At 48.5% G+C, this 16,348-nt stretch overlaps 1 protein-coding gene across 1 annotated transcript in view; it reads right to left on the minus strand.

Moving 5' to 3' along the window:
* Window positions 1–16,348, minus strand: part of LOC146833526 (arf-GAP with dual PH domain-containing protein 1-like) — a 105,857-nt gene that overhangs the window by 19,927 nt on the left and 69,582 nt on the right. Inside the window, exons 5-6 of the mRNA XM_085601376.1 lie at window positions 14,861–14,973; window positions 14,127–14,273 (exon numbers count right to left, since the gene is read on the minus strand). Coding sequence (XP_085457502.1) covers window positions 14,127–14,273; window positions 14,861–14,973 — 260 coding nt within the window. The remainder of the gene's footprint in view (window positions 1–14,126; window positions 14,274–14,860; window positions 14,974–16,348) is intronic.

The following is a 16,348-nucleotide window of genomic DNA, read 5'->3' on the forward strand; positions in this document are numbered from 1 at the left end:
TTTTGCCTCAAACCCTGTTTGAATTTTTCCTTTTTGGGAACCACCAGACTTTTTAGTGTTGCTGCAGATTCAGGGAGCCATTTTAGCTACCCCTGAAACTTCTGTCTGAGGGCCTGGAGCACAAAATGGTGGCCACCTGTGACATCACCAGCATCCACTGGAACCTACCAGCACCTTCCAGAACATTCCAGAACCCTGTGACAGTTGGAGGCGGTTTGGAATGTTGGGGAGTTAAGAGAGAGTTGGCAGTTGGAGCTGGCAGTTGGCACCTGACTGGTGAAGAGAGAGCAGCACAACAGTGAAGGAGGAAGGAGTGAAGCAGCAGGGGTGGAAACTTGTGCCTGGAGTGGGGTCCATAAACCCACCCTTGATACTTGTCCCTACTGATGGATCCCAGCCTTTAGCCCTGTGTGGGAAGAAGCCAGAAAAACTCATCCTAAGGACCTGGACAGCAGGAACAGGCCTTAGAAGCCGAAAGCAGCAAGATCCTGACCTGGAAACTGGTTTCCCTGGAGTCCGGCGTCGAGTAGCCTAAGACCTGGAGCCCGAGGTGGAGAAGCGGCGCTGACTGAAGAAGCAGACGTCGTACCCGGAGCCGCCTGAGGTCGTGAGAGGGCGCCGACGGAGGTCGTGAGGAATACCAAAGGTCGAGGAGGAAGTTAACCGAGGTCGAGTGAGCGGCGTCATCGGAGGAGTGAAGTCCGCCCTCCGGAGTCGTCGGAGACCGAGGTGAAGTGTACCGGAGGTCGGGAGTGAGGATCGCACTCCGGAGTCGCCCGGAACCTGAGAGGAGGAGCACCGGAAGTCGGGGGTGAGGATCGCACCCCGGAGTCGCCGGAAGTCGACATCGAGGCCAGGCCGGCCGACGTCATCGAATCCGAGAGCGCCATCGGACCGGAGCCGCCCGAAGTCGACACCGAGTAGAGACTGCCCGACGCCGTCGAATCGGAGGTCGAGATCGAACCGAGGCCGCCGACATCGGACCGGAACCGCCTACCGGCGTCGTCTAGAACTGACATTGTGCCGAGGCCGCCGAGACCGAACCGGAACCGCCTCACGGCATCGACACGACTCCAGCGGCGTCGGAACAACAGAAAAAGGGCAGTAAGTGGAGTAGAGGGCGCCTAAGGCCCTGTGGAGACCTGAGAGACTGCTCTAAGGGGCTAGGGAGGTGCTGGAACCAACCTGACTGTGCCAGGGGTGAATTGGGACTAACCTAGAGAGGTTGTGTGGAGAGAGAAAGCCAGGGCACTGGTATTCCCCCCTTGATCTACCTCAGTTTAGGCCTCAGCCTTGTCCCAGCCAGGGAGTAGTACCCCTCAAGCCTTCCACAACCCTACAAGCTGTGCCTGGGCCAAATCAGCCCTTAGGAATTGAAAAGTGATCTGATTACATGAGTGCTGCTGTATACTTTTAATTATTTATTGGGGGCACTGTATTTATTGTGTTAGCCTATTTATTGCTTCACTATATTTATTGGTCTACAGGACTTGTTGGTGTACAATATTTATTGGTTCAGTATTTAATGCCTCAGAATATTTAATTGCCTGTATTACCTGCACTTATATTTATGTCCCTTGTATTTATGATTATCCCTATTTATTGAATCTCCAGACAGTATTTATTTGACCTGCACTATTTAAATTTGTATATTGTGATTGTCTTATTTATTTTTCCAATCAGCAACTGAGAGAAAAAGATAAAGAAGAATATTTTCATAATTTTTACGGTGTAGAGTCGTTTTTGGAACGGATGCACGCATGGTTATTGTTTGGGTATATTGTATGCTTAGCACGGTGCCTGTTTCCTGACCACTCGAGCCAAGCTACCACAGTGTGTTCGGGGAGTCCACCACCACCCTGCGGAGTGGGAGTGGGCTGTTTCCAACATAAATTGGTGTTCAGCGGTGGGATAGAGCTGTGCCTACGCATACTCAACAATAACTGTGGGTAGTCCATAGGCCTACACCGGGAGTTTTCTCAAAAGCGGCCTTCCTAATTGTGGGTTTTTGTTTTTTCCAAATTTACTCTGGTGGTGGGAGGAGGTATTATTAAAGGTACCCCCCTGCATAGTTACTGCACAAAAACCTGTCCTCTAACCTGAGTGGGCAAGATGGAGTTTGTACTAGAAAATCTAGAAACGTACACTGTGGCCCAACTCAGGGAGTTTTGCCAGCGGGAGGGGGTGTACTGTCCCCCAGGAGCAAAGAAGGGTGCACTCCAAACCAGCTTAAGGGCTTGGGGGGAGGCACGCCGAGAAAGCAAGGCTGAGGAGGAAGACAGGGATGGAGAGCCTGACCCCGAGGGGGCTGAGATGTACCAACCTGAGGTGGGGAACCTGTCAGCAGGGCCCAGAACCATTTCTAGGAAGGGCAGCAGTGCCTCTAGCGGTGGCTTGTCTGAGGTGGAGTTAACAGACCAGAGGGAGAAAAGACAGCTCACATGGGACTTAGCAAGGCTGGAGAAGGAGAAGGAGGAGCAGAGGATGGCCCATGAATTGCGACTGAAAGAAATAGATCTTCAGATCTTGAGAATCGGGGCACAACCTGTTCCTAATGGTGGCAGCCAAACCCAAGAGATCACCAGGGAACCTAAACCATACCTGCCAAAGGACATAGTAGCTAGCTATGGAGTGGGCGACGACATCGCCAAGTGGCTAGCGGCCTATGAGGTCTCGTTGAGGGCCCATGGGGTACCAGAGAAGTACTGGGGAGGGGGATTGTATAAGTACATGCCTCCAGCTGGTAGGGATGCTTTATTGGCCCTCGAAGAGGATGAGCAAACCCACTACCCCACCATGAAACTGGCGCTCATCAGAAAGTTTGGACTAACACCTGAAAAGTACAGACAGAAGTTCAGGGGTAGTCACAAGCTGGGCACGCAGAATTGGGTGGACTTCCTGGACTATGCGAAGAAGGCAATGGAAGGTTGGATTCAGGGCAGTGAAGTGAGGAACTACGAGGAGTTGTTTGACCTAGTACTGAAGGAACACCTGCTCGAGAAATGTTTCCCTGAACTGCGGCAACACCTGGTGGATAGCAAGCTGACCAGTCCCCGGAAGCTTGCTGAGGAGGCGGACATTTGGGCTAGTACCCGGGTGTCCACAAGGGGGACTGGAGGGGATACTCAAAAGGCCGGACAGGGCGCCCCCCAGAAGAAAGAGGGAGGGGAAAAGAAAAAGGAGTTCTCCAAAGGCCCCCAAAATAACTTCCAAGGGAAGGGAACAGGATTCACCTCTAAGGCTAACCTGCCCAGAAACCCTAATCCTGGCCAGAGTCAGCAGCCAAGGGTTGTCCATTGCTACGAGTGCGGTGGCGTTGGACACTATAAAGGAGATCCGAAGTGCCAGAAACGACCACCCCCTCCCACTGGAGGAAAGACCCCCGGAGTAGCTAGTGCAGTGCTCGGGGAGGAGATGCCCTTAACTAAGGGAAGGGAGTGGGCGGGTGTCACTTTAGTGTCCCTGGGAGAACGGGAGATGGTTCCTAAGATCCAGGTGCCCGCAAATACCGCAAAGTATGGGCAGTGGGTCACCATCAACGGCCAAAGAGGGGAGGCTCTGAGAGACACAGGAGCCAGTATGACTATGGTGCGTAGCCAACTGGTGTCTCCAGAGCAGGTAATTCCCGATGTACTCCACCCAGCCGCGATGGCTGACGGCAGAACAGGCCACTATCCAGTGGCCGAGGTTCCCTTTGAATGGGGGGGGGTTGCAGGTTCACTTCGAGTTGCCGTAAGCCCTGCCGTGCCAGTCGATTGTCTGCTGGGGAATGATATGGAGCACAACGCTTGGAAGGAGGTGGAATACCGGACTCACACCGAGATGCTGGGTACACCTGACTGGGCCTGTGTTAGCACAAGGTCCGCGACTACCCGAAGAGGGAGTTCATTTCGGCTGGAGCCTGGAACAAAGGCCCAGCCAGCTGCCAGTCAAGGGAAGAACCGAGGACAGGAGGAGCCTGCCTCGGCGTCTCCACCCCGTAGGACGGATAGGCCACCGGAGGTGGTGGACCAGGAGTCTGCGGAGGGGGACGTTACCAACCTGGAGGACCTACCCATCCCGGCCGAGTGGCACGTGGAGGGAGGCCCGTCCAGGGAGGAATTCTGCCAGGGCCAGAGGGAGTGCCCTACCCTTGAGGGGCTGAGGCGACAGGCCGAAGCCCAGGCAGCAGGGAACGTTGAAGGGAACTACAGTGTTTACTGGGAGGATGGCCTCCTCTACAGTGAACCCAAGGCACCCCTACATGGATCGTCACGAGCCTTGGTAGTTCCTCAACGTTATCGAGCCTTCCTTCTGGAGTTGGCTCACGAGATACCATTGGCAGGACACCTGGGGCAAGACAAGACCTTCGCCCGTCTTGTCCCACACTTTTATTGGCCTCAGATGAAAGTGTCGTCCGATACCTACTGCCGGACATGTGTGTCTTGCCAAGCCAGTGGGAAAACAGGGGTGAAGCTGAAAGCTCCCCTGGAACCACTTCCTGTCGTTAGCACCCCCTTTGAAAGGGTGGGCATCGACATTGTGGGTCCATTAGAACCGCCAACTACAGCTGGTCACAGGTTTATCCTGGTTCTGGTGGATCATGCCACACGGTACCCAGAGGCAATACCTCTGAGGACCATAACAGCACCTGTTGTGGCAAGGGCCCTGATGGGAATCTTTACCCGAGTGGGTTTTCCCAAGGAAGTTGTGTCCGACAGGGGGACCAACTTCATGTCAGCGTACATGCGGGCCATGTGGAAGGAGTGTGGAGTGACATACCGGTTCACCACTCCCTACCACCCCCAGACAAATGGTCTGGTGGAGAGGTTTAATAAAACCTTGAAGGGCATGATCAGAAGTCTGCCTGAAAGCCTGCGGAGGAAATGGGACGTCCTCCTACCCTGTTTACTTTTTTCCTACAGGGAAGTGCCACAGAAGGGAGTGGGCTTCAGCCCCTTCGAGCTTCTGTATGGGCACCCTGTACGTGGACCTCTCAACCTGGTGAGAGACGGATGGGAAAGAACTCCCAGAAAGCTTCCCCAGGATGTGGTGAGCTACATGCTGGCCTTCCGGAGCCAAATGGCCAAGTTGTGGAAGCAAGCTTCTGACAACTTGGCAGCCAGCCAAGCAGTGATGAAGGCGTGGTATGACCACAATGCTCACCCGGTGGAGTTGGAGCCTGGCCAGAAGGTGTGGGTGATCGAACCAGGAGAGCTTAGTGCCCTCCAGGATCGCTGGTCAGGACCCTTTGAGGTGTTGGAGAAGAAAGGTAAGGCTACCTACTTGGTGGACCTGAAGACCCCACGTCAGCCCCTGCGGGTGCTGCATGCCAACCGCCTCAAACCCCACCACGAGAGGCCCGAAGTCATCTTGATGATGGTGACTGACGGAGGAGAGGACGTGGAAAGCGAGCCTCTCCCTGACCTGTTTGCGTCTCAAGAGAAGGATGGGTCGGTGGAGGGAGTGATTCTCTCCCCATCTCTAACTCCTGAACAGCAGGAGGACTGTCGCCAGGTCCTGGGGCAGTACTCCACGTTGTTCTCCCTTGTCCCGGGTAGGACTCACCTGTGCGTCCATGACGTGGACACAGGAGACAGCCCACCTGTGAAGTCCAAGATCTACCGGATGTCAGACAAGGTGAAGGCCAGCATTCATAGTGAAGTCACTAAGATGCTGGAGCTAGGAGTGATCGAACCTTCTAGCAGCCCCTGGTCCAGTCCGGTGGTGTTAGTACCAAAAGCTGCACCACCGGGTGCCCAACCAGAACTGAGGTTCTGTGTGGACTATCGGGGACTGAATTCAGTGACCAAAACTGATGCTCATCCGATCCCTAGGGCGGATGAATTGATTGACCGGCTGGGAGCTGCCCAATATCTAAGTACCTTTGACCTTACTTCTGGGTACTGGCAGATCTCTTTGACTGATGGAGCAAGGGAAAGGTCAGCCTTCTCCACGCCCAATGGCCACTACCAGTTCTGTGTGATGCCCTTTGGGCTCAAGAACGCACCTGCCACGTTTCAGCGCCTGGTAAACCAGATCCTCACCGGAATGGAGAGTTTCTCTGCTGCTTATCTGGATGACATAGCCGTCTTCAGTAACAGCTGGGAGGATCACTTGCGTCACCTGCAAGCTGTTCTCCAGGCCCTGAGACAAGCTGGATTGACGATCAAGGCCAGCAAGTGCCAGATCGGGCAGGGGTCGGTAGTGTACCTTGGACACTTGGTGGGTAGGGGAGCGGTGCAACCCCTCCAGGCGAAGATCGAGGCCATCATGGCCTGGGAACCCCCCAAGACACAGACTGAGGTCCGAGCATTTTTGGGCCTCACGGGATACTACCGCCGCTTCGTGAAGGGGTACGGTACCATCGTAACCCCCCTCACGGAGCTCACGTCCAAGAAACAACCTCGACGGGTAGTCTGGACGGAGGCTTGTCAGCAAGCCTTTGAGAGATTGAAGAAAGCCATGTGCGAGGCCCCGGTCTTAAGGGCCCCAGACTTTTCCAAGGAGTTCATTGTCCAGACAGATGCATCAGAACATGGCATTGGGGCAGTGTTATCGCAACTCAACGAAGAGGGTCTGGATCAACCCGTGGTCTTCCTATCCCGGAGACTACTTCCCAGGGAACAGAAGTGGAGTGCAATAGAGCGTGAAGCCTTTGCAGTGGTATGGGCTCTGAAGAAGTTGCGGCCATACCTGTTTGGCTCGCACTTCCTAGTTCAGACCGACCACAGACCCCTTCGTTGGCTGATGCAAATGAAGGGGGAGAATCCCAAGTTGTTGAGGTGGTCTATTTCCCTACAGGGGATGGACTTTCAGGTGGAACATCGGCCTGGAGTGGACCACGCCAATGCAGACGGTCTCTCAAGGTATTTCCGCCTTAGTGATGAGAACTCCCAAGGGGTTGGGTAGCTCTCCCCACTTTCAGCTGGGGGGGGACGCGTGTTAGACCTGTCAGCCCTTTGGGTGGTCCCTCCTCATCATTATTTATTTTGTCCCACTTTTGCCTCAAACCCTGTTTGAATTTTTCCTTTTTGGGAACCACCAGACTTTTTAGTGTTGCTGCAGATTCAGGGAGCCATTTTAGCTACCCCTGAAACTTCTGTCTGAGGGCCTGGAGCACAAAATGGTGGCCACCTGTGACATCACCAGCATCCACTGGAACCTACCAGCACCTTCCAGAACATTCCAGAACCCTGTGACAGTTGGAGGCGGTTTGGAATGTTGGGGAGTTAAGAGAGAGTTGGCAGTTGGAGCTGGCAGTTGGCACCTGACTGGTGAAGAGAGAGCAGCACAACAGTGAAGGAGGAAGGAGTGAAGCAGCAGGGGTGGAAACTTGTGCCTGGAGTGGGGTCCATAAACCCTCCCTTGATACTTGTCCCTACTGATGGATCCCAGCCTGTAGCCCTGTGTGGGAAGAAGCCAGAAAAACTCATCCTAAGGACCTGGACAGCAGGAACAGGCCTTAGAAGCCGAAAGCAGCAAGATCCTGACCTGGAAACTGGTTTCCCTGGAGTCCGGCGTCGAGTAGCCTAAGACCTGGAGCCCGAGGTGGAGAAGCGGCGCTGACTGAAGAAGCAGACGTCGTACCCGGAGCCGCCTGAGGTCGTGAGAGGGCGCCGACGGAGGTCGTGAGGAATACCAAAGGTCGAGGAGGAAGTTAACCGAGGTCGAGTGAGCGGCGTCATCGGAGGAGTGAAGTCCGCCCTCCGGAGTCGTCGGAGACCGAGGTGAAGTGTACCGGAGGTCGGGAGTGAGGATCGCACTCCGGAGTCGCCCGGAACCTGAGAGGAGGAGCACCGGAGGTCGGGGGTGAGGATCGCACCCCGGAGTCGCCGGAAGTCGACATCGAGGCCAGGCCGGCCGACGTCATCGAATCCGAGAGCGCCATCGGACCGGAGCCGCCCGAAGTCGACACCGAGTAGAGACTGCCCGACGCCGTCGAATCGGAGGTCGAGATCGAACCGAGGCCGCCGACATCGGACCGGAACCGCCTACCGGCGTCGTCTAGAACTGACATTGTGCCGAGGCCGCCGAGACCGAACCGGAACCGCCTCACGGCATCGACACGACTCCAGCGGCGTCGGAACAACAGAAAAAGGGCAGTAAGTGGAGTAGAGGGCGCCTAAGGCCCTGTGGAGACCTGAGAGACTGCTCTAAGGGGCTAGGGAGGTGCTGGAACCAACCTGACTGTGCCAGGGGTGAATTGGGACTAACCTAGAGAGGTTGTGTGGAGAGAGAAAGCCAGGGCACTGGTATTCCCCCCTTGATCTACCTCAGTTTAGGCCTCAGCCTTGTCCCAGCCAGGGAGTAGTACCCCTCAAGCCTTCCACAACCCTACAAGCTGTGCCTGGGCCAAATCAGCCCTTAGGAATTGAAAAGTGATCTGATTACATGAGTGCTGCTGTATACTTTTAATTATTTATTGGGGGCACTGTATTTATTGTGTTAGCCTATTTATTGCTTCACTATATTTATTGGTCTACAGGACTTGTTGGTGTACAATATTTATTGGTTCAGTATTTAATGCCTCAGAATATTTAATTGCCTGTATTACCTGCACTTATATTTATGTCCCTTGTATTTATGATCATCCCTATTTATTGAATCTCCAGACAGTATTTATTTGACCTGCACTATTTAAATTTGTATATTGTGATTGTCTTATTTATTTTTCCAATCAGCAACTGAGAGAAAAAGATAAAGAAGAATATTTTCATAATTTTTACGGTGTAGAGTCGTTTTTGGAACGGATGCACGCATGGTTATTGTTTGGGTATATTGTATGCTTAGCACGGTGCCTGTTTCCTGACCACTCGAGCCAAGCTACCACAGTGTGTTCGGGGAGTCCACCACCACCCTGCGGAGTGGGAGTGGGCTGTTTCCAACACAGACCATAAAGGGATGTGCAGAAACTAGGGGGGCCACTGCGGACACTGCCTCTAGTCCTAACGTTTTCCCTTACAAACCACTGTTTTCAGATGTGTTCGTTTGTTTAGTGCATTGGAAGCACAACACAACTACAACACCCAGAATGCATTAGATTATGATTAGAAAATCCAGGACTGGAAAGAGTGTTCATAATGACGGTCACCCTAGTAGTAACAGTGAGAGAGCACCAGGAAACTCCTCTCCAGAATTCGCACTTGGGGCCTCATGTAGGAAGCCAAATACCGGTCGGTAACGGCCGATTTTCGGTAATTATACCGTTACCGACCGGTATTTTGGCTTTTGGTATGTAGGGGGACAATTTCTGTATTTGGAATTTACCGAATCGGTAAAATTACCGAATCGGTAATTTTACCGATTCGGTAAATTCCGAATACAGAAATGAGATGTAGGGGGCGTGTGTGGGTGATGTTTGGAGTCGGTATTTACCACCAACTAATAGTTGGTGGTAAATAAAGTATGGATGGTGAAATGCATTTCATAGCACCTACAAGTGTGCAATGTGGCAGACATACATGCCCTCCGGACATGTATGTGTGCCACATGTGAACACATGGCCGTTTCAGGGGTGCAACAGGGTGTCAATGTGACACCCTGCCACCCTTGCATGTGTTTCGGTAATGAGGCATACCTTCCCATCAATGGGAAGGTATGCCTCATTACCGAATCGGTAAATACCGATTCGGTAATTACCGAATTATTCCGAATCGGTAATATTTACCGACCAATTACCTACATATCATTTACCACTTCATAAATACCGAATCGGTAAAATTCGGTATTTATGAAGTGGTAAATGTGTCCCTACCTACATATGGCCCCTGGTCTTTCATTTTATTTATTTCAAATAGTTCTCTTGTCGCCAAAAACCGCGCTCGGTACTGTATGGTGACTGGGTTTGTGTGCATTGTTTTACACGTAGGCAAACCTTGTAGAATCATTATTGCTCGACAGTGCTCTCTTGTGGTCATAGGAATAAATAACATGATGTAAACGCTGCATAAAACAACTTACTAAGGAAATGACTCATCTTTGCTTGCATTCGATTGCCACAGAAGGAGCCGAATCTCGTGATTTTTTTTTTAGGACATTTAACACTATATATATAAAATTGGGCAAAAAGCAGTCGTCGTAGGAGAAAAACCCTGTGAAACTTCCCCTTTTCACAGGAGAGTTTACCAGCATATGTGCTTTGGAAGTAAAAGTTTCCCATATACTCGTTTTGCAGTAAATTTCACTTGCATGCTCTGACAGAATAATAATTCTGCAGGTCAAGTCGCCCGCAGTGTAAGCTCCCAGGCAGCAGTGCCTGCAGTGTGTGCTTCCAGGCAGCAGTGCCCGCAGTGAGAGCTTCCAGGCAGCAGTGCCGGCAGTGAGAGCTTCCAGGAAGCAGTGCCTACAGTGTGGGTTTCCAAGCAGCAGTGCCTGCAGAGTGAGTTTCCGGGTAGCAGTGCTCGTGGTGTGAGCTTTCTGTGAAAGGAGTAGAGATTACGGTGTGATACCCTTTCCCTAAACTAGCATTGGCAAAGCAAATATGTTTCAATATTTTTAGCCCTAGCAAGTTGATGATGGTTAATTTTGTAATAAAAAATATTACATTTATATGCCACAGAAGTAAAAAGACGAAAAGATAACTATTTAATAGAATAATATGGGTGCTTACTGCCACACAGGTGTACTTAAAAATGTATAATACCCCCTCTTTAGTATTAATGCACATCACAGGAAAATATGATTCTTTTTGCCACTAAGAAAAGGCACTGTTGAAACAAGAATGACTTAAAAAGTCAAAAGGATACAGAATTGAAAGAAAAAAGTAAATTATTGACCCAATAACACTTATAAAATGCTCTTTTTTAGGCAGATATACATGGTACTTGGCAAAATGCCGCTGCTCACAGTGCAACAGAAAGAATGGCTGAAAAAGTTTGCCTCATTGCTTGATGCCATATGCTGTGGTGGACGGAAGCAAAATATGAATGACAGCTGAACATACCAATGGATGAAGACGGCTGACTCAAAGCACCTCTAGGTATGTATTTATGTATGCACTTTTTATTTAAGATTTTGTTTCATTGCATGACGCAGGCAAGGCCAACTCTAAAAAGGAAATTAAGTCTTCCTTTGATGAAGTAGAAACCATTGTTTCGTGGGAGCAGTTTACGAAAGATAAGTTTGTTTACATGCAGAACTGTGGAAATTAGCTGATAGAGGTCAACTCAGCTGTCCCAAAGAACTTCCCTTCTTTTGTGGGCTGGGATGGTGGCACGATTAAAAACTGGAATCAATTTCTGATTAAATCTGCACCTCACCTTCAAGACATTCATAGGTTATTTCCTTAACTGATCCATTACAAGAGCAATATATTTACTGAAACACTGTCTGAACAAAACAAGAAACATTCTGCCGGTTTCTCGTGTGTCAGACAAAAAAATTGCAAATAGTAAATCCACCATCTTTTCTTGCAAGAGTGCAGTAACACTATTTTAGAAAAGTTTAGAGAAAATATAGATTTAATGGTTAATTAAATCTGAAGAGGAGTGGCGAAATGATAAGGAAGGTGAGTGCTGTTAGATATCATGTACTTGCGACCGCACAGGTCTTGCAGTTGCAATAATTGAAATGTTGTTCTGAAGGCATGAATTCAGCTTGCTAAAATGGTTTGTTCATTTTTATTATTTTATTTATTAGACAAATGTGTAAAATGTGGACCTATCCAAATTGGCAGCAAGAAAATTTACAGATAATAGGAAATACAAAGACGAACAATTGTGGGTTAGATAACTGCACTGAGATAAAGTAAAACCAAGAGAATAAGGTAGTGAAAGGAATAAGGAAGGTAGATGAATAGATATTAACAAGGGCTCAAGCAGAGTTCAAGGAGTCCTTCGGATACATTTTGAATAGTTAGGTTGTCAGATTTCTCCTAGAAGAGAGCAGGGATTTTTTCAATATTCAGGAAAAAGGTTCCAGAGTTTAGGAGTCAGATATAAGAATGCTTGGTTTGGTGTTTTTGTCTTCCATACATTAGGGACCTCCAGCACTAGTCGAGATTTGTTTGTGTTTTTCCCCCTTCATATATCAGCAATTTCTGTTTCAATAAGGTGGGATGTCCTTAGTATATGGCTTTGTGGGTTAAGTAGGCTATCTTGACTTGGATTCTGACCTCCAATAGGAGCCACTGGAGTTCTCTTAAGATGGGCATGATATAGTCTGATTTCTTTGCCCCTTAGACAAGCCATATAGCTGCACCTAATATGGCTTTGAGGAAGGCCAGACCATTTTTGGGTAGGCAAGTGAGTAAGGCATTGCCCTATGTAAGTTTGAGAGGACCAGTGCCTGCACCGTAGACCTGAAATCCTATGCCGGGATGGATTGTTTCAGTTTGGTTAGAAGGTGGAGCTGGAATCTGACTATTTTCACCAGCTTGGTGATGTGTTCAGACATGGAGGTATTCTGATCTATCATTCAACCCAGCGATATTGTGGTGGCCAAAGTTGGGGTGAAGCCCAAGTCTTTTAGGACAGTCAGTCCTGACAAGTGGTGAGGTTGTGACTATTTGTAGAGGGAACTCGGTTTTATTAGTGTCAAATTTGAGAGAATGAATCAATTCAATCTAAGATGTTTCTCAAGAATGCTTTCTGGGTCTTAATGTCAGCCGGGTAAGAGATTTTACTGTAAAGTTGGATATTGCCTGCGTACTGGTGTATTTGTATCAGAAAGGGAGGTAGATTCAATCCCAAAGGAATGTTGCAGCAAAGTTGGTAATTCTGTGATCTACAATTGCCTATTTTCACAAATTGAGATCTGGACGAGATGAAGGATTGAAGTCATTTTAAGACTATGTCACCCTCTTCCATTCTGAGCATACACAGTAGTATGTTATGGGCAATGGTATTGAATGTGGTATGATGGTAGGTAGGCATAAGGATTTATAAAGCGTAATGTTCACCTAACAAGGGTATCTTGTCACTGAAGTACAAAAACATAAAACACTCACTAACCAAAGACCCTAGCCAGAAAAGGCGACCTCAATAATGGAGCCTAGGAAAAAGCCATGTCTTTAGAGCCTTCTATATGTACACACATTTGATTTCTAATGTATAGAAAGGGGCAGTTCCATTGAGCGCAAGCCACCACTGAAAAGGCTTGTTCACCAAAAAACATCCGTGCAAATATAGGCAACTCTGAGACATATTGATTCTGAAATCCCAACAATCAAACATCTATATCATCTAGGAAATGTAGTATGTCATCAAGGACTTGAAGGGTAACTGTGTCTGTGCTGCAGTAAACACGGAAACTGAACCACCGCGAATTTTGGAATTTGTGCTTTTGAGATGCGTGTTCGTAATTGAATGGAGATAGTTTTTTCTAAGATATTTCCTAAGGATGCTAAGTTTGGTCTAAGGTTCTGGACGTCGTTTGGGTATGTATTTGTTTTTTAAAGATTCAGAGTGGTCTGAATTGATTTTTAATTAATGAGGATATGGTATTGAAATGTATAATACAATAATGTACTTAATTCGATTTTGCTCTACATTATCATTTGCAGGGAAAACGTATTCCAAAAAGGTGTACAGAATACCATTGTGTGCACAAATAACAAAACAATTGCTGGGTATGATGAATCCTACCACTTATTGTTTACAGAAAGTCAAAGAACATAAAGTGTAAGGTTACTCTTCTGATAAACCAGTTAGAGGCTATTAGTGTATGCGAGCAGGGTAAAACGTAGGTCTAGTAAGGCTGGATCCGTGCCAGATATTCAGGATAGCCACTGACTTATAAATAAGTTCCATTTTAGATCACTGTGTATTAATGTTATCTTATGTGGATACCATGAAAACCTGTCATGGATCTTATCCTCCTGGATGCTACTGGTGCAGTCTTAATCTAGCTGCACAAGGTGCCCTGAGCTGCTACTTGGCCTCCCATCAGAAGAGGCACTATGAGTGAGTGCTGTCATTTTTGCCAATGGTATCTTGCATTTTCAAACCTGAACTTTACCTGAGTTTATTATACATATAATAAAAACAAGACCTGGTACGCAGAATGATAAAGGTGCTTCTGGCTACATGGGTACAACTATCAGCTGATGGCTACAGTGACAGGCCCAAAGACCGGTGCCTCAGGCGACCTTCACACAACCCCACAGGCAGCACTCTTAAACTATTCCAGATACCTCCTGGGCTCACCTCACCATCCTCATGGTACAGGAATATATTCCTGGTTTTGCTGTCCTTCCGGTGTGTAATCTGCAATCCATTGGGGTTCCCGATCTTCGATGGCTGGAAGGAGGCGTTGATGCTGTCGACTTTTATGACACACTTTGGCTCTTTGCCCTAAAGAGAGGGGCAGAACTGTACATTAGCCATGGATTCCAGCAGAGGGCACTCTTCACAGGACAAGCAAGGGCAGAGGCTTATAGGGTGGGAAACACTGACAGCTGGGGTGCTCTCATCAAAAGGCGACACTCTCCAGGGCTGAGAACACCAAGTGCAAAGAGTGCTCTTAAAAGGGTAGAGAATACTGTGGAGAGCACTCTCAAGAGGGTAGATAGCACTGACAACTGTGGCGCTCCCACAAGGAAGGGTATTAACGACAGCCACAGGCAACCTGGCATGCGTGGAGAACACCAACACTACGGGCGGCGTTCCTCAATATCAGTAGCACTAACAGCAAGGGGGCTCTCTTTAGGGAACACTGACCACCTGGGGAGTTTCCACCGAAGTGGGGAATGCCAACTGTAGGATGGGGAATACCACTATTAGGTTGTAATCTCACCAAGGTGGGCAATACCAACATTAGGTGGGGCTAAAGGAGATGCTCTTGGCAAGGAGTGTAGTACTGACTGGGTGGGTCATTCTCAACACTTTGAAGAGTCAGACTCTGGCCTTTCTTGTTGGAGGAGCTGGTTTGTTCTACTCACCTCCTGCGTCTTGAAGTACTTGAGAGTCCCCTCTCGTTCGGAAAGAACAAATCTCCGAATGAGGAACTGCTTGTTGTCTCGTCCGCGCTTCCAGAGTGTCCCCTCTCGTACACCTAGAGAAGAATGGGAGATATAACTGCACGCCTACACCCAATTATTGCATGCCTTCTCTGGCAGCGGTAGATCAATGCATGCTTCCACACAGTGCTCAATTTGTTAAAAATAATAATAATAACAACAGTAATTTCAGGAACTCAAGGTTTTACTTAGGATTCCACCGTGGCTGCTGAATGCCAGGATTAACAAACACCGAGGCCTCCTAGTCTTGATTTCAAAGTGTTAATCTTTTCTTCTCAACCCTACTCATCCTGTCTGGTTATCTCACTCTTACATATCCTTTTTCGTCACTCCTTTCACTATTTCAATATTTTCTTCTCTTTCTCTGCTTCATTATTTCCCCCTTTTCTGCCTCTCTCTCTTGATCTGGGTCAAAGTTTGATTGTGAGAAACAAGTCCTGGCACCAAAAATGAATACCAATGTCCACCACCAGCAATCCCTGGCACACCACCAGCAATCCCTGGCACAAATGAAGCACTGCTTCCCCTACAATCATCAGATTACTCAAGGCCTTCACTGTCACGAGGAAATGAAGGCCTTATTTAGAGTTTGGCGGGCGGAATATTCTGTCACAAACGCAGCTGATATCACCTTTGCAGTATTATAGGTTCCATGGGCTGTATAATACAGCAGGCGGTATAGTCGCCTCGTATGTGATGGAGTATCCTGTCTTCCAAACTTCAAACAAGGCCGTAAGTCTTTAAGTAGTAATTTTAGTGTTAATGTTATAGGGCTGTGCCCCACTTCTGTATTTTCTTGGTTGCCGTGATGTGAAGTCCTGGCGTTACCTTTCATTGTCCACACAACCTTCCATTCAGGCTTTCACTTCGTCACTTGCATTCATTTCCCTCCATGCTCTCCTGTTTTCTTTTTTTCTGCCACTGAGGCACGTCAGAGGTCTAAGGGCCAGAAGTTAAAGGCCTGTCAAACACAGGCAATTATAGACCTGACCAAGGGGTCAGGAAGGGGTAGTTCTACATGGTCATATTGTATCAGGCACAGAAGGTAACGAACACTGTGGCTTTCCTTATATATACCTCCTCGTTATCTCCAGAGTCACAGGGAACCGTTAGGAGGATACTTGAGGTGTCCGTTATTCGCGACACCTTCAGTGTGTTTGGGGTTTGCAATTTCATTTTTACCTTTTTAATTCTTGAGTTAAGAATACTCAACAAGAAGAGTTATTTTGGCTAAAAATCTTAGACAAGTTTATATGTATGACAGAAACTGTTGGGCCTCGTTCTGCAATTTGAGTTTTCCAACAACTCTCCACAAAAGTCAGTGTTGGCTTCCTAAAGCAATGGCTTTGCTGTCAGCTTCTTCCATGTAGTGCCTTGACAATGTGAGCTCCTGAATGCTTTGTTATAGAG

Source organism: Triturus cristatus, chromosome 4_2 (genome assembly GCF_964204655.1).
Source record: "Triturus cristatus chromosome 4_2, aTriCri1.1, whole genome shotgun sequence".
NCBI classification, from domain to species: domain Eukaryota; kingdom Metazoa; phylum Chordata; class Amphibia; order Caudata; family Salamandridae; genus Triturus; species Triturus cristatus.